General features: G+C 52.5%; 3 protein-coding genes across 8 annotated transcripts; 1 reads left to right on the top strand and 2 right to left on the bottom strand.

The window, feature by feature from the left end:
* Nucleotides 1-373: 373 nt before the first annotated feature.
* PRMT1 (protein arginine methyltransferase 1) lies at nucleotides 374-10,592 on the bottom strand. 4 transcript variants are annotated; one of them, XM_079118665.1, is made up of 11 exons: nucleotides 10,444-10,541; nucleotides 7,984-8,037; nucleotides 7,331-7,432; nucleotides 6,368-6,523; nucleotides 6,162-6,225; nucleotides 4,356-4,498; nucleotides 3,604-3,691; nucleotides 3,393-3,508; nucleotides 2,425-2,575; nucleotides 1,962-2,083; nucleotides 374-682 (listed from the first exon to the last, which is right to left on the bottom strand). In XM_079118665.1, exons 1-11 carry the CDS (start codon nucleotides 10,477-10,479, stop codon nucleotides 599-601), a joined length of 1,116 nt encoding a protein of 371 aa, XP_078974791.1. In that variant the 5' UTR covers nucleotides 10,480-10,541; the 3' UTR covers nucleotides 374-598. The 4 variants fall into 4 exon arrangements, with proteins under 4 accessions (XP_078974791.1, XP_078974792.1, XP_078974794.1 ...); XM_079118666.1 differs by lacking the exon at nucleotides 7,984-8,037 and having other exon boundaries at nucleotides 10,444-10,592; XM_079118668.1 differs by lacking the exons at nucleotides 7,984-8,037; nucleotides 10,444-10,541 and adding an exon at nucleotides 7,677-7,775.
* Nucleotides 10,593-13,773: 3,181 nt separating this feature from the next.
* On the bottom strand, nucleotides 13,774-19,790 carry BCL2L12 (BCL2 like 12). The gene is made up of 7 exons (XM_079119513.1): nucleotides 19,776-19,790; nucleotides 19,052-19,166; nucleotides 18,709-18,851; nucleotides 17,630-17,716; nucleotides 17,453-17,544; nucleotides 15,900-16,187; nucleotides 13,774-13,947 (listed from the first exon to the last, which is right to left on the bottom strand). The coding sequence occupies exons 2-7, from the start codon at nucleotides 19,156-19,158 to the stop codon at nucleotides 13,897-13,899; spliced, it is 768 nt and encodes a 255-aa protein (XP_078975639.1). The 5' UTR covers nucleotides 19,159-19,166; nucleotides 19,776-19,790; the 3' UTR covers nucleotides 13,774-13,896.
* Nucleotides 19,791-20,014: 224 nt separating this feature from the next.
* IRF3 (interferon regulatory factor 3) lies at nucleotides 20,015-24,999 on the top strand. Of its 3 annotated transcripts, XM_079119494.1 has the most exons (8): nucleotides 20,019-20,222; nucleotides 20,856-21,132; nucleotides 22,040-22,211; nucleotides 22,296-22,366; nucleotides 22,550-22,739; nucleotides 22,841-23,221; nucleotides 24,218-24,333; nucleotides 24,788-24,987. In XM_079119494.1, exons 2-8 carry the CDS (start codon nucleotides 20,968-20,970, stop codon nucleotides 24,953-24,955), a joined length of 1,263 nt encoding a protein of 420 aa, XP_078975620.1. In that variant the 5' UTR covers nucleotides 20,019-20,222; nucleotides 20,856-20,967; the 3' UTR covers nucleotides 24,956-24,987. The 3 variants fall into 3 exon arrangements, with proteins under 3 accessions (XP_078975621.1, XP_078975620.1, XP_078975622.1); XM_079119495.1 differs by lacking the exon at nucleotides 24,218-24,333 and having other exon boundaries at nucleotides 20,015-21,132; nucleotides 24,788-24,988; XM_079119496.1 differs by lacking the exons at nucleotides 20,019-20,222; nucleotides 22,040-22,211 and having other exon boundaries at nucleotides 21,112-21,132; nucleotides 24,788-24,999.
* The last annotated feature ends 297 nt before the right edge of the window (nucleotides 25,000-25,296 follow it).

The following is a 25,296-nucleotide window of genomic DNA, read 5'->3' as shown; positions in this document are numbered from 1 at the left end:
GGCTTGGCCTTGGAGGGTCCTGGACAGGAAAAAACAGCCAGGGAGGAACAATGTGGTGCTGGAAAGGGGTGGACAGGTTTCTGGGAAGCCTAAGGGCCAGCTCTGCTGGGAATCCAACCCCACCCTCAGCCCAGCAAAGCTACAGCAGAAGCCCTGCCCAGTGCCAGTACAAGAAGAGTAGGGACAAAGACCCTAGGAGAACCTTGGAGGGCAGAGACCCCAAGAGACCACAGGAGAGGAGCCAGAAGCCTGGAGAAACAGGATGGGGATGGAGTCCCAGACACCAAGTCCCTGTCCTCTAAGCTGCTCAGGCTGCCACCTCAGTATTTGTGAAGAGAACCCCAACCGGCTCTGCCCAGGACACCGAACCAGGTCCCAGCTGAGGATTTATTGGCGTAAATGCAACCATATAAAAACATAAGTTATGAAAAAACACAGTCACGATGTGCCCTCCCCATCCCCCCAGCCCAGGCCCCTAAAACCCCCTTCTGCAAGAGGGAGGGAGAGGAAGGGGGACCCCAAAATCGCCTAAGAACGCCGCAGCCCCTGGGCCTGTGCAGGGCCGGCCCGGCGAGGGCAGGAGAAAGCCGGTGTCGCCTCAGCGCATCCGGTAGTCGGTGGAGCAGGACAGTTCACACAGCTGGCCCTTGAAGTCCAGGTCAATGGTGAAGTCCAGGTCACGCTGTGGGGAGAGGGAGGCCATGAGGGGCAGGGCAGGTAGGGCCCAACTATGAGGTAGCAGCAGGATGCAGGCCTGGCATATTCCAGCGTCCCCAGCCCTCAGAGTAGGCTGTTATCCGCACCCTCTCCACGGGATCCTGCTTTTAGTCTGCCTCCACGCGGGTGATCCCAACTGACAGTCCCAACCCCAACATGTGCCCCAACTCAAGCGGCAGCTACAGCTGCACGTGGGCATCCTCAAGCCCCCAAGTCCCCAGCCAAGTCTGCCAGGGCTTAGAAACCGCTGGTCTCTGGAGTCACATTTCCCCATCATGACTGGGCCTGTTGGTAAGCTGTTTCTTCCTCCTTTTTAACTGGAAAATTTAAGCCCCTCTGTCCTCCAGCTAAACTTGATGGTCCCAACCACTGCCACCACTTCCCCTTCCTCTGAGCTTCCTGGAAGGTCCCACCCACACCCAGCTGGCCATGTTTGGCACAAAGTCACCAATGGTCCCTCCCAATGACTCCTCTTCTCTGTGTATCTGTCACTTTAATCTTAGGGGTTCTCCACCTGGACACCACTGTCATTGGGGCCAGATTCTTTGTTGTGAGTTGCGAGGACTGTCCCAAATACCGTAGGGACACAGCAGCATCCCTGGCCTCTAGCCCTGAGTGCCAGGAGCACTTCTCTAGTAGTAGTAGGAGACCAAAACTGTCTCCCTGTGGTGACATGCATCTTCTGGGGGATAGAGGGCAGCACAGACCCTCCCTATGGATCACCAGGTGTGACCTTGGGCTGCTCCCAGCCAGCCTCACGCCCCAGAGCCCTGGATGGACGTGTCCAGTCCAGACCACTCCTCCGACCCCAGACTCCAGAGCCTTCATCCTCCCAGCCTCAGACTGGCCATGCTGGGCCTCCCAATGGTGTCCCACACCTGTCCCCAGACCCAAGTATTGGCTGATGACTCCATCTTGCCAGATGCTCAGAAGGAAAAAGGGAAGAAAACCCCCAAATCTGCCTTTTCTCTCTCATATCCCATACCCCAATGGTGACCACTGGGTAGGAAGCCCTGGCATCTCCACCTCAGGCCACCTCTCGCCCTGACCCCACCTCCAGCTTGACAGAGGCCTCCTCATCTGGCGCATACCACATCGATGTCTCCCTTATCAAGAATGGGGCCCTCAGCCTTATCAAGTCTGGGTCACCAGGACCTGGATTGATAGGCACTCAACAAAATCCTACTGTGTAGGTGGGCTCAGGGGCATGGGGACCCGCGCCCTCCAGATCCCCCAAGCCTCACGTTGTTCTTGGCATTGGGCCGCATGCCGATGGTGCCGAAGATCTCCTCTCCCGTCTTCACCGTCAGGTAGTCCTCCATGTAGAACACTGTCTGCTTCCAGTGCGTGTATGGGGACTCGGGGCCTGGGGGCGGAGGTGGGTCAGCCACACGTGGCTAGCCTTGGCCCACTGCCCATTCCCATCCTGGAGCCTTGAATTCTGCCTGGATACCCAACCCCATGACAGGATACTGCATGCTGACCATGGTCAGCACTGGCCACAAATCGCTTTATCCCCACCAAACCTTGGAGACAGGGAATGTTGTCTACATTTTGTGAGTAAGGAAACGATGGCACAGCACCCAGGTCACTCCTAAGCCAGCATTGGAAACGGGGCTGAGGGTTCCCTCTGCTCACTTCCATCACACATAAACCTCAAGGCTGGCCAGGGACCACCCGCCTGCCCCCACCATGGTAGGCCCTCACTGGTGGAGAAGCCGGTCCTCTTGTGGCAGCGGGTGAACTCGATGTTGAAGTAGGCCACCAGTGCGTGCACGTAGTCGTTCCGCTTCACTTGCAGACAGAAGGGGGAGGTGAAGGTCAGGTCCTCCACCTTCACGGTGTAGATGTCCACCTCCTGTGTGACAGGGCCCATGAGCTCCACGCCTGCATAGAGCCATGCCCTGGGGGCTTCCCCTTCCCCGCTGGTCTTCCTGGGCTGACTCCGGCCTCAGCTCATTCACTTCTTATCCTGCCTGTTCCTGCTCCCCAACATCCAGTCCAGTGATCAGACACAAAACCTGGGGCATCTATCAGAGTCCTTGTCCCTTTCTCACATCCAGACTCTAACCCTGTCCAAAACCCACGTATTCCCTCTGCACTGCCTGGCCAGGCACCACCACCTCCTCAGCAGTGGCAGCCTAATGGGCCACTGCTTCTGCCTTTACTCGCCATGGCCAGTTCTTTACAGATCGGCTGATGTGACCATTGAAGACAATAACAATCTAATCATGTCAAATCCCTGCTGAGAACCCTCCCAGAGTCCCACTGTTCTCAGGGGACTGAGAACTGGCTGGTGGGGTCCCTGCCTTCCCTGTCTCTTCCTCCTCTAATGAGCATCCTCCCAATCCACACCAGCCCTCCTGGTGTTCGCTATCTGTGGTTCCCTGTGCAGTCTTGGCTCACTTGTGGCCCTGGCTTCCTGTGCCATCCACACGTGCTGCATTCCAGCTGCCTATGGAGGGACGGCCCGCTGTGTGCAGTGCTGGTGAGGCCCCCCCCGTTCTACACCTGGCTCGCACGGCAGGGCTCAAAGATTTTTAACAGTTGAAGTGGCTTCTCTGGGCCTCTAGCACCACCTTTGGTGGACATGCCAGGCAGGCTCAGAGGTCCCAGGGTGATGAGCAGATGATGGCCCTTCTTTGGTTCCAACCCTGGGAGACATAGCCCCCTACCTTTATGAGACAGGCATTGGTGACCAGCTGCTTAGGGTCCACCACATCCACTAGGGGCTCCTTGATGGCCACATCTTTGATGCAGGACATATCGAAGCCGTACACGTTCTCCCACCCTGGGGAGGCAGGTGGGGAGGAGGGGTGAGCCGACAGAAGCCCAGGACATGGCCTCACCTGGCCCACCCCACCAGCAACTTGGCCCTGAGCTCACAGTGGATCTTGTAGTCTTTGTACTGCCGGTCCTCGATGGCCGTCACATACAAGGTGGCCCGGTCTGGGAAGATGAGGCCATCTGGTGCCTGCAGAGGGGTGGAGTAAGCACGAAGGTGGGGGCTGTGCCAGCACTGCCCTGGAACCTCACTGATTTGGTGCCTGTCCACCCCATGCGCCCACCATGCTCTGAGCCCCTATTGCCTCCCACCTAGACTCCTCAGTTGCCCTCCCTGTTACCCTCACCCAAGGCTATTGCTCACAGGGTCGTAAGAGGGCACCAGAGCACCCAAGGGATCCTCAGAACCTCCTGGAACTTCCTAGAGGAAAACATGTGGGGACCCAAAAACGCCCTGCAAGATGTATACCTGCCCTACCACCTCTCTCCTCCGATTTCACCTCCTACTGCTCTTCTGTCCTCTACTCTGCCTGGTGAGTGCACTTTGCAGTGGCTGTACCCTCTGCCCAGAATGCTCTTCTCCCAGTCTTCCTTCAGTCTCCTCTCCTGCTTTGACCTGAGTGCTGGGACCCACTCCCTTTGCTCCGCCACGGTTTTCTTCTGAGTACTGACTCCTTTCTGACGCTCTCTCCTCCCTGTCATTGTCAGACCTGGTTTGTGCTGCTGCCTTTCCAACACGTATGCAATCAAGCCTTGATGCAATCCTCTATTGGAAACACTTGGTGTGGTTTGGATTTTCTCTCTGGACACCAGCCTATGGGACCTGCACCTGCCTGCCCCACCTGGGGCCTCACCAGCCACTTGTCACGGGCGTAGAGCACAGTGTTGAGCATGGACTCATAGAAGAGGCAATAGCCCATCCACTCGCTGATGATGATGTCCACCTTCTCCACGGGCAGCTCCACCTCCTCCACCTTCCCCTTGATGATGGTTACCACTGCAGGGTGGACAGAGGTGACCACAATCAACCCCAGGGAGGCCAGCCAGCTCCCCTCCCTCCAGAGGTCTACAGCCTGGGACCCCACCTGGGGCAGACCTTGCCTTCAAGAGAAAGGGCTGGGGTTAACTTGGGACATCTTCAAAAACCTTAGCAGAACCATAACATCTTAACTATATTCATACTATTACTCTGAGCTTTTTTTGCATTGCCCTTGCACATGCATGCTAAATACTCTACCACTGAATTGCAACCCAAGCACTCACTCTGGACATTTTTGAGGCAGAAATAGACATTTTATATGACCTGGGTATCAAGTGAAGAATCAGTGGGTCCTTGCCTTAAATGGAAAGTATATTTAAAGCTGAGTGATGGGTACTTGTGGCTGCATTATGGCAGTCTCTTAAGCCCTCTTCCCCTCCCACGGAAAAACAAGAGCTGGGGATGTAACTCATGGCAGAGTGCTTGCCCAGCACACACCAATCCTGGGTTCAATCCTCCAGTACTACAAAAGCAAACATAACAAAAACACCCCATCACTCCAGTTCCCAGAAGGTTACACATCTGGAAAACCTGTCACCTTCTCAGGTCCCCACTACATGTCCCTGCTGACAGGAACACCAAGGCATTTGGCAATGTGAATCCAACACATGACCTCATACTTTTAACCCAAGAATTCTACTGTTGACTTCACACAAACACTAGTTTGGATGCGAAAGGACAATATGTGCTGAGGGGCAGAAACCTTCAGAGAAGGTTACAAGCCCATAGCAGACTGATTAAAAGAGCTGGGTAAGTGTGGATGGAGCAGTTGTCACAAAGAAGTGCCTCTACATCTTGAAATGTATTAAACTACACAATAAGCAGGAAAAAACAAACAAAAACCCAAAGAGGAACAGACTTGTATGAAATGCTATTTGTGGCCAGGCAGGGTGGTATATGCCTGTTATCCCAGTTAATTGGAAGGCTGAGGCAGGAAGATCCCAAGTTCAAACCAGCCTCAGCAAGATCCTATCACAAAATAAATAAAAGAGGTAGTATATAGCTCAGAGGTAAAGCACCCCTGAGTTGAATCCCCAGTCCTGGGGTGGGGGATGCTATTGGTGTAAAAACTATGCAGGTGAACGCAGAAGCATTTACACATATAGCTGCTTGTAGGTATAGACGTCTCTGGAAGGCAGTATTTATAAACTCAGAGGACAGCCGAGGGGCCCAAGGGAGACTTCCCACAACTCTATAACTCATTCAAGAAATTAGAAGACACTTTCTACCCTAATTTTAAGAATGAGGTGCTAGAGCCAGGCATGGAGTGCATGCCTATAATCCCAGCAACTAGGGAGGCTGAAGCAGGAGGATCACAAGTTCAATGCCATCCTCAGCAACTAAGCTAGACCTTCTCAAAAAATAAAAAGGGCTGGAATGTGGCTCAGTGGTAAATTGCCCCTGGATTTGCTCCTCGCTATCCCCAGTGAAAACAAAACAAATAACCAACTCAAGAATGAGGCACTAAGCTTGCAACTTTGAAACAGATTCTCAGGCTGCTGGCAGCCTAGAAAAGCAAAGGTAAGGAGCAGTCATGATCTCCCACTTCTTTCCTGAGGGCCCTGGGGAAGCTGGAATCTCCCACTCCATCCCCACAAACCCATTCTCTTCCTGGGCTCACCATGGTCTAACTTGTTGGCTTTGACGATCTTCACAGCATAATCAGAGATACTGGAACACTCGATCTGAGGGCCCAGGAAGAAGGGAGGGTGAGACCCCCCCAGTTCCATCCTTGGCCCCCAACCCCCTCCATCCAGTCCCTGAACCCCCATGGGCCCCCTCTCTGTCCCCCAGGCCCAGGCCCACCCAGTGACCTAGGAGACTTACCCCAATGACCTTTCGAGCCCCGGCTTTGGCAGCAAACATGCAGAGGATTCCTGTGCCCGAGCCCACATCCAGGACCACCTTGTCCTTGAAGAGGTGCCGGTTGTGAAACATGGAGTTGCGATATGTGAGGGTACGCACCTCATCCTTCAGCATCTCCTGCGGACAGGGGATACAAAGCCGTTGTGAGGAGGCCACATCCTCAGTTGGAAAACAGTGCCCTGGCCTCCAACACACTGACAAGTACACAGGGCCAGACCTCAGACCCCTTGCAAAAATCATTGCTCTTTTGTGCCTATTTCTCTACTTGTAAAATCAGACTCAATGAACCAAACTCCCAGATCTATCATTGCCACCTAAGCCCCAGTGATCCAAAGCTTTAAAAACTCCTCAGTAAAACTGCACACTTAAGGTGATAATTTTATGTTAAGTATATTTTAGTACAATTTTTATTTTGCAGTGCTGAGCATGGAACCCAGGGCCTCATACATGCTAGGCAAGCACTCTACCACTGAGCTACACCCCTAGTCCCCAACTATAAAGTTTACAAAAGGCTGCAGAAGGGAATGGTCATTTCTTAGAATGCCACTCCAGCTGTATTTGGGAACTTCATTCTCAATGGAAAGTGACTAGGAAGCCCTCAAGGCACTAGCAGTGGGGGTGCAGCCCCCGTGCCAGTCACTAGAGGGCGGCAGAGGCCCACAGGCCCTGACCTCCAGCTGAGGTCTTTGGCATGCAGGCGCATGCGTGTTCCCATCCCTGCTGCTGGAGAGCGGCCCGCAGAAAGCCAGGCTAACCTAGGTCTCCAAGGCAACGGCGACCTGTGTTGTGGGCCTCGCAGGCGCAGTAGAGGGGCAGAGGAATGGCAGGATGCCGAGGGAGGGCGTGAGCATGCACGGAAAATTAACTTCCACCCCTCCAAAACCCCCTAAAGATTCATCAGCCATAGGGGCAGTCCACACTCACCTCATGGATGCCAAAGTGGGCATAGGAGTCAAAGTAGTAGTCTTTGGACGTCATGTCCTCAGCATTGGGCTTCTCACTGCTTTCTGCCTGACCACAGGAAACCTGGGAGAGGGCGAATGGCAATGTGGGTCAAATCTGGGCCCACCACAGCCTCTTAAACCTCTGGGTCCCTGTTTTCCCCTGAGAGTATTATAGAATTCCCAGTCATACCAGGTCAACACTACAGCCCCCGCCTGCCATCTTTCCTCCCTGGGAACCCCCACACCTAACAACCCCATTTTCCACTTCCAGGACCCACCCCAGAGCACCATCCAGGGGAGTACCCCGATACCTCAGCCACGCCTACCATCTCTCCAGACTCTCTGCCCCCGTTTCTAGCTCAGCCCACAGCTGGGGAGGGGAAGGGAAGGCAGAATTGGGGCAGACACAGGGAAGGGCAAAGGGGGGCTGGAGATGGAGTTAAGGAAGTAGCCACAGTATTGGGGGGGGCCAGCTGGGGAGTACCTGGAGGGGCTTGTACTAAGTGTTTTGTGGGCATGGGATAAATTGGTTTGAAGCAAGAGGGATCATGGTTAGGCCTCTGGGAAGGACCAGATGTGTGGCAAGATGTATTTATGTGGAGGTGGGGAGGGGTCTCACAAAAGGATATTTACTTCTTCAAGAGGCGGCTGGAGGCTCATCCCATTAGCCAAGGTGGCTACAAAATTCTAGGAGAGAGTAACAGGGAGAAAGGATTAGCTACTGGGAGTGGCTGGGGGAGGGCCGGGCCAGGGGACCAGGCTCTTTGGGGCAGTGGGTTTCCTGCAATTCTGCTCTTCCTTCATGGGGAGTGGAGGCAGAGGGAACAAGCTAAGCGGCTGGGCTGTTTTCAGGAAGGGATGGGAGAGGTGGAGGGAGAAGTAAGGGGGTCTCCTATCCCAGCTGTGGCTGGAGAGATGGCGGCCCACCCCATGTTGCCCCTCTCTGGCCAGGCAGCTGACCACATACCCGCCCCATCCAGACAAGAGGAACTGGCACAGCTAGGCACATGGGCACTGCCAGCTGTCACTCCCCCTCATCACCTAATCCCCCCAGATTAGGTGACACTTCCTGACATACACCCCCATCCTGGGTGCCATGAATAGCTGGAGGGAGAGGGCTGGCAGGGAATGTACTCTGGGCACCTGCCACCTCTGCAAACCAGTCTCTTGTCTGAGAGGATTCCAGAAAAGAGGTGTGGCACATAGGCACCCCCACCACAGCTGGTACCCCAGAGGCTGGCTCCTGTCTTGGATTCAGGAAGCCTAAAGTAAGCCAGCTAGAACCTGTCTCCTCATCATTACCCCCTCCTAGAAGGCTGCATCCCAGGACCCAGCCTGTCTCAGGAGCCTCTGGGAAATGACAGGGCTCCAGAATGTGCCTTGGGAAATCAGAGTCCATATCCTCCATTCACACACCCACCCCAGGCCCTGAAGTCAGGTGTGGGGCCAAGTAGAAGCAACCTCTGGGAAAATATTTACCGTATTCATACAGTCCCTGGTGGTGGTTGTGGGGGTGGGGGGAACGACATGACTAACAGGGAAACACTCAAAGGGTGACCCCTGGGAGCTGCCCCCAATGGCATGTGGCATGTGTCTCAAGAACTGACCTCCCCATCCAGAGAATGTTACAAGATAAAGGGCAGAAGGACAAAATTCCATTGATTATGTCTCTTTGTGACCACCAACCAAAGCTTCAAGAAAGGCCAAATGGGCTGGGGATATAGCTCAGTTTGTAAAGGGCTTGCCTGTCAAGCACAAGGCCCTGGGTTCAATCCTCAGCACCACAAAAAAAAAAAAAAAAAAAAAAAAAAAAAAAAAAAAGAGAAAAAGAAAAAAGAAAAGCCAAGTCACAGGCCATGACCTGCTGGGCTTCAAGCCCCTCCTCCAGTTCTCTCAAACCAGTGAGGGGCCTGTAAGAAGGGAGGCTGCTGAGGGGATTTCTCTCTAGGGCCCATTTCTCAATACCATGGATACCACCATCAGACAACCTACCCCTGGCTCAAGAAGGCTTGAAACACAATACTGGACCCTCCCCCACAGGGCTGCACAAGAACCAAATCTCACTGGAAACCATTTTAGGCACCAGCCTCAGGACCCCCACAGGACTTGGGGAAGTGGGAGGTCCCACACTCACGAGTGCCACAGGGAGAGAAAGGACTCCAGGAGGAGGCAAAGCCTGCAGCCTACATACATATTTAACCCACCACAATTCCTTCCCTCCCTTTGCCCATCTGAGAGGGCTCCAAACAGAAGGTGGGTTTTGGGCCACGCCCCATGAAAAAGATGTCCCTCCCACATCCTCAGAAATGGCCACAAGGGGGTGCAAGGCACCTTATCGGGAAGGATCTCTACTGTCTAGATGCCCCACCACCACCCAAAGGGAGGTCACAGGGGCATGCCCCATCCCCCGTGCCCTCCAGCTCCTAAAGCCCCAGACCGGGGAGAATCCAGGGAAAGAAAAGGGGAAGGTTGGGGGAACCAATTTTTCGTCTTCCTTCTATCCCACAGTTGGGGTACATGAAACATGGACCGGTGCCCCAGCAGAAGCCCCCAGACCCTGGAAGGGGGTTGCTGAGAGTCGAGAAGCACTGCCTTTCCCAAGTCTCCCTATGTCGTCTCCCCAGACAAATCCTGGCCCAAGGTGAGAGTCCGGGCCCCTAAGGAGCAAGGCTGGGGACCTAAGAGGGAGGGTCGCAGCTTCCTCCCCGCCCCCCCGGGCGCCCCTCCCCCGGTCGGGGGCGGGGCCTTTGTCCTGCACGTGGAGCCCGCCGGGCCACCGGGATCGGCACACCCCCTCCCTACCCACCGCGCCGAGGCCACGTGGGGGCTCGGCCGGAAGCGCCCCCAGCCCTCCTCCACGTGGGAGGGGGGGATGAGACCCTCAGTTCGGCAGGGTGATGAAAGCCCTGAAAGCTAAGAACCCCCCCGCGACACTCAAACGATATCCCTGGATCTGGGACATGCGGCGCTCCCTCAGTAAGGTTGGGGACCTTTAGCCCTAATTCGCCGATTTGGGGCCCCTTCCCCACAACGGAGGCACAAAACACCGACCCTAAACCTTCTCCCGCCCCCAGCGGCACTCCCGGCACTCACCTCCATGATGCAGTTCGCGGCCTCGGCTGCCGCCATCTTCACCCGCAACTACTCCTCCTCCGGCCGCCGAGACCCCCCCCTTTCTCCTCACTCCCCCGGGACCGCCTTATACCGGAGGGTCCACGGCCCGCCCACCGCAACCCCGCCAGGAAGTCTCATTGGCAATGGAGGCGGCCCGTCTGAAAATATCGCGTAGTAATTGGACGGAGAAAACGCCTATCAAATGTCAGGGGCCCACCCAGCTCAGCGTTCCCAGCCCCGCCCCCTGAAGAAGACTGGGATGGGCAACGTTGCCTGTCTATTTCAAGAAGCCCTTCTGGTGATTGGGCAAAGGCAACCAGAAGCTCCCGCCCCTCCACCTCCAGCACCGCCTCAAAGTTTCCCAGCGGGCTCCGCGCTGAGCGGACGTCTTGAAACAGAATTGTCCATTGCTAAAATGATCCGCCTCTTGAGCACTGCTATTGGTTTAGCAAAAGGTGACGTTACGAGGTCTTTGGCCAGCCCTCCCCAAGTTTCTGGTCTCAAGAAGAACACGGCAATTGGTTCACCAGGAGGGAGGACAGGTCATTAGGCACCAGCAATTGGCTCAAACAAACTGTCACTCATCGTCCATTTGGCGGATTCTCCCAGTCCAGGGGGAAAGAAGGGCACTTGTGCACATTCACCTAGAGGGAAAAATTGAAGTACTGTAAAGGCCAAGAACGAGGGAGGGCTTGTCTGGTGCTCCGCAACATGTCGGGAATGAGAATAAAACGTCAATGCAATTAACCTCGAGCCCACCACTTAACTTCCAAGTTTTTAAAACCCATCGCCTCCTCTCTAGCCGCTTGGCCTTTGCCGAGACCCTCCCACTGCAGGGAACACCCACCTCCCTTTGTCTGGTCAACTCCTATACGTCAGGGTACAGTTCAGACACCCCCTTCTCTGGGAAGCTTTCCTTGATCCCGAGGGAAAAAAAAAAACTACTAGTTGAATAAAAACGACTGCATAGGGTTGACTTCGTGAACCCTGCCTCTTATGTCTCCTTACGCAATACTGCCGTCAGTCCAAACTTTTCTCCAGTTCCTGAATCAGCCTTTTCCGTTGAGTTAGGCATCTGCACAGGCTATACTCCCTGTCATGCTTCCTTCCTGGCAAACTCCTAGCACTTTAAGATTTTCAATATGATCTTTGTTATTCTTCTTGTTTGGTACCAAGGAGTGAATCCAGAGGCGCTTAACCAATGAGCCACATCCCCAGCCCTTTTTCGTCTTTTTGAGACAGTCTCGCTAATTTGCCTAGGGCTTCCCTAAATTGCTGAGGCTGGCTTTGAACCTGCGATCCTCGTGCCTCCTCCTGAGCCGCTGGGATTACAGGCATGCGCCAGCGCACCCAGCCCAATATGACTTCTTTAGTAGTTCTTTGACACCCCTCCACCGTCACTTCCCTCACAGCCGCCCTTCTTCCCTGCCCCAAATCAGAACAATCCCACTTCCCATCCAGTCACCTCGTCACATCTGTTGGCCATTACCTCCTACAGCCTCTCAGTGCCGAGCCCCGCCCTCCTGCTCCTGATTTGGTGGATAATCTCCCTCCTAGGTCACTAACCTAGGCTCCACCTGGCCTCTCTACCTCTAGTCTCCCCCACCCTCATTCATTTCCCCAGAATAGACCTTCCCCAGACTCCAAGCACCCAGAGGTAAATTTTATTCCTGAAGCTAGGTGTTTGCTGGCCCTTCATCTTTTGGCCTCAAACATCCCCCAATCACTGCTGCCTTACTGATACCGTCCTAGTTTTGTGGGGAACCACGCATACATATTTCCATATCATTATAAAGGCCCCTTTTCTTTGGGAAGCTAACTCTTGGCCATCAACACAAGCTCCATTACCAACGTCAATAAATACAGCACATGCTGACTGAGAGAGCTTATAGGTGCTGGCCATTCTTGGAAGTTAAACACATGTAATCCCCTCAGCAGCCTACTGAGGCAGGTACTATTATATTCCATCCATTTCACAGATGAGGAAATAAGGCACAGAGCGGTAAAGTGACTTAGACCATAGCTGAAGTTGGGCCCGGTGGTGCACACCTGCAATCCCAGTGACTCAGGAGGCTGAGGTAGGAGAATGGCAGTTTGAGCCCAGCCTCAGCAATTTAACAAGACTCAGAGTCACTCAGTGAGACTGTCTTAAAATAAAAGGACTGGGGATGTAGCTCAGTGATAATGTATTGCTGGGTTAAATCCCTCCTTCCTCTAAAAAAAAAAAGAATGTAGCTGAATATGGTGGTGCATGTAATCCCACTCTTCCAGAAGCTCACAAGTAGGAGGATCACAAGTTCAAGGCCAGCCTGGGCAGCTCGGTGAGACCCTGTCTCAAGACAGGGAAAGAAAAAAAAAAAAAAAAGCAAACTGGAAAAATAACACAATTAAACTGACCAAGGAGGGCTGAGGGCACAGCTCAGTGGAAGAATATGTGCTTGGCATGTGCAAGTCAGTGGGTTTGATTGCTTGCACCTCCTACAAATAAAAATAAATTGCTCAAGAAATGGATGTTTGTTTACAGTTTGAGAGTTGACACAAAAGCACCTCAGCTGGGAACATGCACATCGGGCAACGCAAATTTTTTGCAGCCCTCTGTAAGTGTGGTCCTGGAGGATCACAAAAGCATTAACTTTGGGGTTACAAATAAATTTTAGCAAGTAGGTGAATTTGCAAACATAGGATCTGTGACTAGTAAGAATCAACTGTATAGGATTCTTATGCATTTCCAAACATTCTGTGAAGGGAGATATGGTCATAAAAAGGTGAGAAGCTGCCAGTGGCCAAATCACTGAAGAGAAACCAGGAACAAGGCTCAAAGGTATAAGGAGAAAGACCAGAGGAGGGTGTCCTAGATGACTGTAATTTTCTTGTGGAACCAGTTGGTAAAACTCCATGACTGTCAACGTAGGACTGGCTGAAACAGCCAAACTTTGCAATAGGAGAAAAAATGTAATTCGCTGGACTCATAGTTACAAAAATCCTTAAATATGTTGCATGACAACATATGTTGTATATGTTGCATAGACAACAGGTTCCTGTCAAAGTTCTAAATAAATATTTTCTAGAAAAAAATAAATGGGCTCTTTCCTCAATTTATAAACCACAGAAAGCTCTAAACCAAATCTCTCCTACTGAGAACTTCAGGGCCATAGGGCTGAAGACGTAGCTAAGTAGAAGAGTGCTTGCCTAGCATGAGCGAGGCTCATGAGAAAAAAACCAAACCCATTTTAGTTCTCCAGTGAAAGAACAAGCAATTGAATACTTTTAAAAGCTTTTAATATGAAAAGTTTTCAAACAAATTCTTTTTGGTAAAAACAGGTAAAGGCAGCCACCACCCCACAGCCCTGAGTGGAAGAAGAAAAGTTGAAAAAGCAAATGAAGAGGGTAGGGGCATGAGGTCCAATCTTGTAGCAGCTTCTGAGGAAGATCTCAGTCCAAGGGTAAATTCAAGTCCACAGGTGAAACAGCCAGGATGCCCTCCTGGAGGGGAACAGTGGCAGAGTCCTGTGAGCAGGGAAGGTGGCCTCTACTCCCTGAAGCAGCCACATCAGCCCAGTGAGATGATAGACAGGGGAGGAGGGCAGACACGGGGTTGGGGGGCAGAATACTGGGATTATATGATTAAGAGCTATGTGTGATTGTGTGAGGTGTGATTTGCTGATTCCAATCCCCTGAATAAGGACTTTTCCTATTGGCCCATAAAACTGGATAATGACAAAACCCCATGAGGTTTTTGTGGGGTTTAAGCGGGATCATTCCTTTGAAATACTAGGTCGAGTACCTAGCCTCACCCAAGCTTACCTGTTATCATTCCTGTGAAAAACAAACAAAAAAACCCGACTTTAAAAATAAACCAGCTTCATTGCTGAGCTCAACACTTATATCCAGTCCCTTTGGTATCTGCCTGAGGTCTGAAAGGTATCTCCTCCTTACATGGACTTCTGATCATTCCCAACTTGACCTCAAGCTTGCTCCCCACCCCTGTGCCCACCTTCCCGTTGCAGAACCCAGAGGTAGTCCTGCAGCTGCTCCGCCCAGCATCCTTGGCCCAGTCCCCACATTCAGCCCTAGCCAAACCTGTCAGCTCTCATCTCCTTGGGCTTATTTTTGTCCTGGTACCCTACAGTCTGTTCCCCCAGCAGCCAACAGAGGGAGCCAATTAACAAGGAAATCAGAAACGTCCCTCCACTGAGCCCTTGGACCCTTGTGAGTCAAAATCCAAGTTCTCACAGGGACCACAAACCAGGCAGTGTCTGGATGTCCCTCCTGCTCTCATCTCTTGCACTCTCCCACTTGCTCATCCTGCTCCAGTCCTAAAGGCCTTCTGTCCCTGCTCCTGAAACATACCCGTCCAGCTCCTGTCACTCTGGGAAGCAACTGTTACATTCTGAGATACTGGTACGGTCCTTCTCCCACTGAATCACCACAGCAACCCAGAAGGCAAGTAACTGAGATGATGCTCACTGATCCAGGGGGCATACTGATGCTCAGGCAGATGGGGACAGCTGACAAGGTCACAAAGCCAACATGCCAGACCCCAAACCCATTCTAAGACAGCACTGGAGACAAATCCATGAGCAAATACAAGGTTAGAGTCCTGGTCTTCTGAAACAGATGTTAGAGAGAGGGGAAGACAACAGACAAAAATCTAGAAGAAAGTACGTGCAAACCCATTCCATGTATTAAAGGTGCTGAGTGCTGTGGAAGGACAAGTTAAGACATGAAGGGGGAAGAGGACTGGGGTGAGGGGAGGTGTCTGTGGTTTTAAACGAAGGTCACAGGCTAGGGATGTGTCTCAGTGGTAAAGCATGTATGAGACCCATGTTTGATCCCCAGCACCACAAAAAATACATTAAAAAAAAAAACAACAAATAGCTGGGCACGGTGGTGCACGCTTGTAATCCCAGCAGCTCAGGAAGCTGAGGCAGGAGAATCTTGACTTCAAAGCCAGCCTCAGCAACAGTGAGGTGCAAGGCAACTCAGTGAGACCCTGTCTTTAAATAAAATACAAAATAGAGCTGGGGATGTGGCTCAGTGGTTCAATGCCCCTGAGTTCAATCCCAGGTAACAACAACAAAAAAAGAACAAATAAATGAGAATCAGGGCAGGCCTCACTGGGGGTGATATAGGAGCACACCATTAGGAGCAGGAGAGCCAGGCAGGGGAGGGGCTGCTCCAGGGAGGGGCACTCAGACAGGCACCACTGGAGAGACAGATGGTAACCATGTAATCACAGACTGCATCAGTGGTTTAAGCCAGGCACAGCATCTGCACACGTCACCACAGTGCCTGGTGTACAGAGGTACTCAAAAACCACCGAACGAAATGGTGGTAGAGCTAGGAGCTGTGTGGGTCGCGAGGAACCCAATCTGCCCTCCCCCATTATATTACAGTTGGGTAAAGTGAAGCCCAGAGAGGCTTTGGTGGCTCACCCAGCCCCCTTGGGCCTGGATCCAGGGCGCAAAGCTGTGCACGTGCTCCACGCTGAGTCCAGCCAGGGTGCCCCCGAGTCGGGCCACCCGCCGGCTTAGCTCCATGGCCAGAGCCAGGCGGGCGAGGGGTTCCGGGGAAGGTGGTGGGGGCCCAGGGCATGGAAACGAGGGACTTGTGCGGTTTGGGCGAGGGCTGCCCTCCCGGCTGGAGAAGAGCTCCACTAGGCGGGCGAAAGAGCCTGCAGACAGGCGGGCCAGCTTGCGACGAAGGGCTGGGTCAGAGGCCAGCTGTGGGATGCAGAGGGGAAGAAGCAGAGTAAGCCTCAGTAGCATTCTACTAGATAGGGGCCTGGGGTGGTTGTTTTCTAGTTTGGGCCAGTTCTAGATGCTAACACTAAGCCACAGCCCCATCCATCATATAAACCAATCATGAACCAGATAATATGGTTTGGATCAAACTGCTCCCAAGAAGCAGATTAGAATCTACTTGAGATGCTAAGCCACGCCCTGCCTAGTTCTTAACAGCCAATTAGAGTGAAGCCCTACTTTAGGGGGTTTCCAGAATGCTAATGTTTTAGTCACAACCTCAGTGGGCTTCTCTAGTGTCCTGTGGGCCAGGACCTATGAAAATTTCACCCGCCCTCTGCCATATAATTAATGTTACAGAACTATATACATTGCCCAGGCTCCCGAGCCAATCAGCTTTCAGGATACAACCACAGGCCACGCCCTCTCCAGCTGTCCATTTTCCCCACATTCTAAGTGATCTACTATAGTGAATCACATATTATTACTGTTATTATTATTATTAGAGTAGTAGTAATAGCACCCCCACCACCACTAGGGATTGAATCAGGGGTGCTTAACCACTGAGCCACATCCCTGGCCCTTTCTTTCTTAAGTTTTTTATTTTGAGACAGGGTTTGTCTAAGTTGCTTAGGGCCTCACTAAGTTACCAAGGCTCGTTTTGAACTTGCAATTCTCTTGCTTAGCCTACTACTGAGTTGCTGGGATTACAGGGGTACACCACCTTGCCTGACTTAATCAGATTTTAGATTCATGCCCACACGCTCATTCTCTTACTTCCCCAAACTGGCCCAAACTCTCCTAGATGATTTTCCTTTCCTTTCCTTCCCTTCCCTTCCCTTCCTCCATCCCCTCCCTTCCCTTTCCCTGGATTGAACCCTGGGGTGCTTGATCACTGAACCAACATCTCCAGCCCTTTTTATTTTAAGACAAGTTCTTACAAGGTTGCTTAGGGCCTCATCAAATGCTGAGGCTGGTCTCGAACTTGTGATCTTCCTATTTCAGCATCCCGAAGCACTGCACCACTAAGGCTGGCTCTCTTGGATCATGTTTCTGATGGCCACATCCCCTACATTTAGGCAATGCCCCTCTAACAGCCAGTAAAAACCACTTGTCATTCAACCCTTCACTGGAGCCCTGTCCCACTCCTGATCATCCAAAAGAAAATGCAGATCTAGCTTTGGGTCCCAGTTCCCCACTGTCCCATAACTCATGTCCTCACTAAGGTATGAAAAGAGGCCTGACACCTTCTGGTTGATGACTTCTGCCTCTTCTTCCAGCAAGGTCACCAGCCTTCGCAGCAGGGCTTCCTTCTCTGTGGGTGGCGGACCCTGTAACTCTGGGGCAGAACAGAATTCAATTTGGGACAGAACCCTGGCTGCCCTCCTACTAGCATCGTTCTCTAGAGCTTCTCTGAATCTCACCTGGGCTTGGGGGAGATCTCAGTTGCTCTTGGACCAGCTGTTCCAGCCGCTGGGCCACCAGGGCATAGAAGTCTGGAGTCGCTGGACCTGAAGTAAAAAGTCAGTGACTTTTGATCTCCAAGACATTGGAAACTTATGGATTTTCTCTTTTAAGCCACCTTGCCAGTTAGAAATGATTTCCTTCTTTGTGGGGGAGGGTACTGGTGATTGAATTTAGGGGCACTTTTCCACTGAGCTACATCCCCAGTTCCTTTTTGTTTTGCTAAATTGCTGAGAGTCTTACTAAGTTGTTGAGGCTGGCCTTGAACTTGCAATACTTCTGCTTCAGCCTCCCAAGTTGCTGAGATTACAGGCATGCACCACTGTTTCAGGCTAATGGTTTCCATTTTATAATGGGGTAAAATGAGGCCCAGTGAGAAAACTTGACAAAATATGCCAAAATCCTTAACATAATAAGGATAACATAATCCATTTTACCATGTCCCCCAACCGAACTTAGAATTTCGGACCTGATCTGAACTTTGAAGATTAATCCATCCAAGGAAAGCAAATATATGCTATTTCCACCCTATCCCTTGCCCAGTGCAAATATCATTAATTAATTACAACACTCATCTTCCTAGCTGCAATTCCTATTCATGCTAATATTCCCAATAGCCATTACTAATCTATCCAGGCTCACATATGAGACAAAATCTACTGGTCACTCTTGCTCATGTCTGATGACCCCCTACCCCATTCTGATTCTGCCACTGTAAAAACAGAGGATCAAATAGCCAGGGAGTTGTGATTGAAAACTAGGTCTCCATTCTCTCTATTAGGGATAATAGGAGCTTTCCTAGGGATCAATGGGAGGAGGGTAACAACTAGTTAGAAAGGGATCAAAATTTCATTGAATTAACAGAAATACAGGTGGGAGAGGGGGTAGGACAGATGGTTAGGGTTGGTACTAGAGATTGCACACTGCTCCCCCTTAGCTAAGTGAACTCAAACTAGTACCTTATCCTGCCTACACTTTAGGAACCAAGGCTTCTTTCTGGCTGTGTCTGTTTCACAGGTGATATGGGGAAATCTCTTACCAGGTTCTGAACCATAGCAGGGGCGGAGGGGCAGGGAACAAGGCCGAGGGGACTCAGGGGGAGCTGCTCCTCGACCCAGAGGACAGGGAAGACATCTTCGAAGGCGACTCAGGAAGTCTGTTGGCTCCTCTTGGGCAGGGCTCCTAGGAAGGAGGATCTGAGAGTGATCCTAGAGATCTCCTGCAAGCAGTCCCTTTCTCCCATGAAGGATTTCTCCTCAAAACCCCAGAGTTAGGGTAGAGAGCCAGTTGTGAAGAGAAGAGACAGGCTGAGACCAGGCGCAAGAGTTACAGAGGACCTCAATCCAAATGTAGGCCCTAGGAAGGAGGGCAACTTCTCTTACCTGGATGGGGTAGGGACAGGGGGCTCAGCCGCCTCGCCCCGCCTGAGGAAGGCAGCTAGAACCCTCAGCGTGTCCTCCCGGAGCCCCAGTTCCTCTGAGCCTGCCATGGAGGCACCTGTGAGAGAGAGAGTGCTACAGGGTGGATTTAAGTTTCACTGGGAAGTGGAGGCTCAGGACCAAATTTCTAGTTCTGAATGAAGAGGGGCCAGGACGCATGCGTCTCCAAAGGAAGGAGAATGCTGAGGGTCTGGACTTCCAGGTCCTTTGGGAGAGTTGCGGTCTTGGGGCCCAGGCTCTTGAGTCCCCAGAGGGAGAAGAGGGATGAAGCCTGACTCTTTTACCCTGGGACAAGAAGTGGCTGGGGGCCTAGATTCTTGGATCTAAGGAAGGAGATGTCTGGGGACTGGGCCTCCTGGATCACTGAGGAAAAAGGAGGCGTGGAGCTCCGACTCCTGGATTCTGAATGAGGCATACACCAAGCTTCTGAAGCCCTTAGAGGATCGAGAACTACCAATCCCAGCAGGCTTCGTAGCAAACATTCCCCTCCGTCCGCGCTTGTTCGCCGCAAAGCCTGTTGGGAGAGGTAGTTCCAACTGCCCGAGGCTGGACTCTCGGGGACCCCAAGCACTTGGATGTCGGAGAAGGGAGACTAGTGTGTCCGCTCCTGGATCCCTGTCCCCTCCTCTTCCTTTCTCACCCTAGTTCTCGATAACACCCTGCCAACCTGGTCCCGGGCCCCACCGGCCGCCGCCGTCTCCGTCTCCGTCTCCGCCTCCGCCTCCGCCTCCACTCAGGTTGTACAAACTTTTAGTTCAACTTTCCCGCGCCTGCGCACTGAGTAGACTTGGTAACCGCCTCAACGTAGAAGGGGCGGGTCGCTGGATTCCGCCTAATTTGCATATCACGTTCCCGGCATGCCTATGGCCGGAAAACCGAAAAAGGGCATGAGGTGTACTGCCTGAGTTCGCCGGACCGCCCCTTTGACTTTTGGGTCTCTTACCCAAAGAATGATAAAGTTGTTTTTATCTCAAGAAATCGATAAAAAAGAAAAAACCCTGCGCTTGGAAACTTAGCTGACAGGAAGAGAGGTGCGCAGCTTCGAGTCTAAGAGCTACCTTGGAGCCCCGAGACGGGTGGGCCGCGGTTCCTCTAACGCTCGGATCCTCCCGCGGTACGTAACGCGGAAGAGCTAGGGAAAGAATTGGTGGCCTTCGGTTATGAGGAACGAGAAAGGACTGGAAGTAGGAGAGGAAGGCTGAATACTCTGGGGAGTGAGACAAAGAGAGCCCTAAATGCCTGGCGCTGGAGGTCTGTTATGGAAAAACTAGAAAAAGCAGCGAGAGAGGAAGAAAGGAGGCGTCTGCACTGAGGGACCCTAGGGGAGAAAAGGGTGGGTTCTGCAAATGGAAGAAAGTTCCCTCTAGAAAGTAGGAGGCGAGCTCTGCAAGAGGGAGGCAGATTGGGGGAACTGGATGGAGGCTGTGCGCTGGGAATGAAGAGGGGTATCTTCTGTGGGGTAATTGAGGAAGGGGACCTGGAGTCCATGCAGGAGTAACATCTGCACTGAAATAACTAAGGAGAGCTCCACCCTAAAAATGGGGATACCTGCTTTGGATGATGTGGGTGAGAGGGATTTACAATAGAAAAGAGAAAGGCCTACACTGGCGAAATTGGGATAGAGCGGCCGCACGCTTGGGAAGGAAAATGGGTCTGCACTGATATGGGAGCGAGTCCTCGGTGGAAAAGGGAGCCTTTCTGGATGATGGAAGGATAGAAAGAGGAGGTCTCCTGTTTGTACCCCAAGAAAACAGGTGAAGGGGCCTGCATCCTGACCTGAGAGGAGGTACGGAACCCGGGCCAGGTAGGCCGGGAGGCTGCCCGCGCCCAGGAGCTGCCTTGTGCACGCAGGCCTGACCATGGGAACCCAAAAGCCGCGAATCTTGCCCTGGCTGGTGTCGCAGCTGGACCTGGGGCAGCTGGAGGGTGTGGCCTGGCTGGACAAGAGCCGCAAGCGCTTCCGCATACCCTGGAAGCACGGCCTGCGTCAGGACGCGCAGCAGGAAGACTTCGGCATCTTCCAGGTGCATGCATCCAGGGGCGCGGGAAACCAAGAACTCTGCTTCCAGCACTCAGGCTGAAGGGCGGGACCGAGAAGGCGGGGATAACCCCCGGGGCGGGGGAAACTGGTGCTAATACTAGTGGGTGGAGTTGGAACTGGAGGGGTAGGGCGTGCGGGCTCAGTGGCCTGATGTTGTAGAGCAAGCAAGAATGGAACGGCCAGGTTCCGGCCTGGTTCCGGGAATAGAACTGGGAAAGTCGAATTAGATTTCTAAGGAAGTCCACTGTGCAGGTTGAGAGATCGTTGGGGGTGGGGCTTTCAGTTGCAGAATTCTTGAAAAGACACACTAGTGGTGGTAAACCATTAAGAATGTCAGGGGAGCTGGGAATGGTGGTGCATGTCTGTAATCCCAGCGACTCAGAAAGTTGAAGGAGGATCGCAGGTTGAGGCCATCCTGGGCAATTTGGAGACCCTCAGAAAATAAAAAAGGGCTGGGGATATATAGTACGATGGAAGTGTGCTTGCCTGGCATGCCAAGGCCTGGGTTGGGGGGGGTTTATGGGAAGGTGAGGGGATGTCCCCACAATGAAACCAATTCTGTATAATTAATATGCACCAATAAAAAGATTGCAAAGGGACGGTGTTATCACAGAGGTGCCCTGGGGCAGTGCAGGCCAGGTTAGATACCCAGTAGGAACCAAAAGGCTGGCTTACAAAGTCAAGTTTTTGAAAGTTGAAAGCTGGAATCGGGAAATAGGGATGAGGGAGGAGCTTGGGGCTCAGAGAATCTGAGAATATGGGGATGGAATCTTAGGGAGATGGAATTTATTGTGGGGATAGGTGTTAGGACTGGAGGAGGCAGGGATAGAAACCTAGAGATGGGGGTCTAAGTCATCCTCTTCATTATCCTGGTTCCACTGGTACCCTAGGCCTGGGCTGAGGCCAGTGGTGCCTACACTCCAGGAAAGGATAAACCTGATCTGCCCACCTGGAAGAGGAATTTCCGGTCTGCCCTAAATCGGAAAGAAGGGTTGCGATTAGCTGAGGACCGGAGCAAGGACCCCCATGACCCTCATAAGATCTATGAGTTTGTGAGCCCAGGTGTGTTAAAGCCCGGCTTTGCATGGAGGGCTGGGATCTGGAGGGTTTCTGGCACCCTTTTCTATTCACACCCTTTCTCCACAGGAGCTGGAGACTTTTCCCAGGTTGATACCTCTCCAGACACCAGTGGCAGAGGCAGTACTTCAGACACCCAGGTGAGAATGCACCCAACCCTTTTGCCCCTTAGACTCTGCCCTGTCCCCAGTGCCTGTTCAAGCCTTGCCCTCTCCCCCTGGACCCTTCTCCCTGCCGGGCTACCATTCCCTTCCTCCCCTCCAGTCCACCCCCTGCCTGACCAAGAAAAGGCTATTTAAATATCCAGTCCTTTCTTCCTCCAGGAAGACATCTTGGAGTTATTGAGCGACATGGTCTTGGCTCCAATCCCAGATGTGGGGCCCCTGGGTCTGGCTGTCGTGCCTGAGCACTGCTCTCAGCTCTTATTGAGCCCCAACTTGGAAAATCCCATGCCCTGCCCAAACCTGGCACCCCCTGAAAACCCACTGAAGCGGCTGTTGGTACCTGAAGAACGTGAGTACTAGCTGGGGGTGGTGGGGGCTGTGGTGGGGGCAGTGGGCACTCACTACCTCTCCATCTCTCCCCTTCCTGCCTCCACTACTGATGCTGCTCAGAATGGGAGTATGAAGTGACTGCCTTCTACCGGGGCCGCCAAGTCTTCCAGCAGACCATCTTCTGCCCAGGGGGCCTACGGCTGGTGGGCTCAGAAGCTGGGGACAGGACACTACCTGGACAGCCAATAACATTGCCAGACCCCGGGGTGTCCCTGACAGACAGAGGAGTGACGGGCTATGTGAAACGTGTACTAAGGGGTCTAAAAGGGGGACTGGCACTCTGGCGGGCAGGGCAGAGACTCTGGGCCCGGCGGCTGGGGCACTGCCATGCATACTGGGCTGTGGGCGAGGAGCTGCTCCCTGACAGTGGACACGGGCATGATGGTGAGGTCCCCAAGGACGAGGATGGAGACGTGTTCAACTTGGGGTCCTTTGTGGCAGGTAAGTCCCCTGAATGGAAAGCAGCAGGGCATGGTGGTTGAGGGCTCTGGGGTCAGGCAGTTTGGGATTGATTTACCTCACTGTTCTGCACACTGGGGCAAAGGGGGTCTGCTTTGTCAAGGCCAAGGACTGGCTGGTTGCCAGAGCTGGTAGGAAACACAGGGCCCAATACACAGGAGGTGTTCAGGAAATCAGCTGCCATTGTCGTCATCATCATTATAGTGGGCACACAAACCAACGGTAGGGCTGGGGGTGTAGCTCGGTGTGGAGAGCTTGCCCAGCATACTGAGGCAATTCCCAGCTCCACAAAAAACCCAGATAAACAGGAAGGATAAAGCCATTAGGGCTTCACTGCCCATCATAATGATGGAAGTTAACTGTTTTTGTGCCAACCAGTATGGTATCCACTAGCCATATGTGACTTTTGAGCACCTAAATGAGCCAAGTGCAACTGAGGAGTCTTATATTTTCTTTTTTGTTTTTAATTTTTTAAAGGATTTTTTAAAATTGTAGATGGGGCCAATATCTTAAACTATGTGGTGCTAAGGATCAAACCCAGTGCCTCACACATGCTAGGCAAGCACTCTCTCACTGAGCTATAACTGCAGCCCTTTATTTCAGTTTAATTAGTTACAATTTAAATATAAATAGTCAAGGTGGCTGGCTGCATATTGGACAGCATAATTTGGGGATTAAAGAGCAGTAAACACCAACCACCTTCTACTCCATGGAGTATCCTTGGGGAAATGGACTCCCCTGCTCTGGGACTGGTTCCCCTCTTGAATCCTGGGGTCCTAGGGTAGGGGTGGGACAATCTTCCAGCACTACCCTGATGGGAGGGAGAGGGGAAGAACACTTAATTTTGTGTCAGAATTGCAAGGACTTTCCTCACTCTGACAGCCCCTGGTCATGGTGGCAGAGGGGGTTGGTCAGGGTAGGTGGTGGGGTCGGTAGAGGGTCTTCTTCCCTTCCCTAATTAGGCTCCTGAACCCCTAGGTCTGATTTCCTTCATGGAAGGAAGTGGACGGTCACCACGATACACTCTCTGGTTCTGCATAGGGGAGTCATGGCCGCAGGACCAGCCATGGGTGAAGAGGCTGGTGATGGTCAAGGTGCCTGCATTCTGGGCTCCTGGGGCTGGGCGTGGTGGTCTTACAAAGGGAATAGGTTGCTCCCAGGAACTACAGCTTTGCAGAAGCCCCTCTGAGAAACTCCTGCTTAAGGCCCCTGCAATCACCGATTCCTCATCCTCAGGAGTTTCTGGGTATCCCTTGTTTGGCCTCACCCCCAGAGCCTATTTTGAACTTTCTAGACTTTATAGAAGTTGGTAGTCAAGTCTCAGCAGCCTTTCTGAGAAACTGCAGCTCCCAGAAGCCCTGAGCAGGAACTGCTCAGCCCTAAAAACTCTTTGGCCTCCCATGATTGTGATATGGGGAAAACTATAGTTCCCAGCAGCCCTAGGCCAACTGGTTCATCTTGGGTTACTCTAGAGGCTGATGGAAGTTGCAGTCCACTCTTCTCCATGGTGGGTGTTTTCACTGACTCCTTTCTCCCTGCATCCCACAGGTGGTTCCCACATGCCTCAGGGCCCTGCTGGACATGGCTCGATCAGGGGGTGCCTCCTCACTGGAGAATACTGTAGACCTACACATTTCCAACAGCCATCCCCTCTCCCTCACCTCTGACCAGTACAAGGCCTACCTACAGGACCTGGTTGAGGACATGGATTTCTAGGTCAGTGGGGAGGCCTGAGCCATAACCAATAAACCATTTTCCTGCTACAGTCATCACGTGTGTGTCTGCTGTTGGCTGTCCCAGGGCAGCCCTGACCCCCAGCTGGTTCTTATTCCTGCTGGGGTCTAGGTTTATCTGTCTGTGAAGTTATCATATCTAAGGTACTCAATTTGTGGAGACCAGGAACCATGCACGGGGGATTATCTGACACTCTTTGTCTCTTACCAGGGACCTGGTGAAATGACAGTCACCCCATTTTACAAACCCAAGGCACTGAAGTTGGAGAGACACAGGTCACAAAGAAACAGATGGGTCAGAAACCAGGGCCAACTCCAGGCTCA

This window comes from Sciurus vulgaris, assembly GCF_902686455.1.
Source record: "Sciurus vulgaris genome assembly, chromosome: 17".
In the NCBI taxonomy this organism is placed as follows: Eukaryota; Metazoa; Chordata; class Mammalia; order Rodentia; family Sciuridae; genus Sciurus; species Sciurus vulgaris.
This window is presented reverse-complemented; position numbering and strand designations above follow the sequence as displayed.

Excerpts from the sequence above, each read along its gene's own strand:
- PRMT1 (XM_079118665.1), bottom strand. The coding sequence starts at position 10,479 with ATGGCGGCAGCCGAGGCCGCGAACTGCATCATGGAG. Across the intron at positions 7,433-7,983 it reads TCCAGCCGCCTCTTGAAGAA|GTTTCCTGTGGTCAGGCAGA; the intron begins GTAAATATCCTT and ends GCCCTCTCCCAG. Across the intron at positions 2,084-2,424 it reads GAGGACCGGCTTCTCCACCA|GCCCCGAGTCCCCATACACG; the intron begins GTGAGGGCCTAC and ends CTCCGCCCCCAG.
- IRF3 (XM_079119494.1), top strand. The coding sequence starts at position 20,968 with ATGGGAACCCAAAAGCCGCGAATCTTGCCCTGGCTGGTGTCGCAGCTG. Across the intron at positions 21,133-22,039 it reads AAGACTTCGGCATCTTCCAG|GCCTGGGCTGAGGCCAGTGG; the intron begins GTGCATGCATCC and ends CTGGTACCCTAG. Across the intron at positions 22,740-22,840 it reads GCTGTTGGTACCTGAAGAAC|AATGGGAGTATGAAGTGACT; the intron begins GTGAGTACTAGC and ends GATGCTGCTCAG.
- BCL2L12 (XM_079119513.1), bottom strand. The coding sequence starts at position 19,158 with ATGGCAGGCTCAGAGGAACTGGGGCTCCGGGAGGACACGCTGAGGGTT. Across the intron at positions 18,852-19,051 it reads CCTGTCCCTACCCCATCCAG|GAGCCCTGCCCAAGAGGAGC; the intron begins GTAAGAGAAGTT and ends CCTCCTTCCTAG. Across the intron at positions 17,545-17,629 it reads GAGATCTCCCCCAAGCCCAG|AGTTACAGGGTCCGCCACCC; the intron begins GTGAGATTCAGA and ends GTTCTGCCCCAG.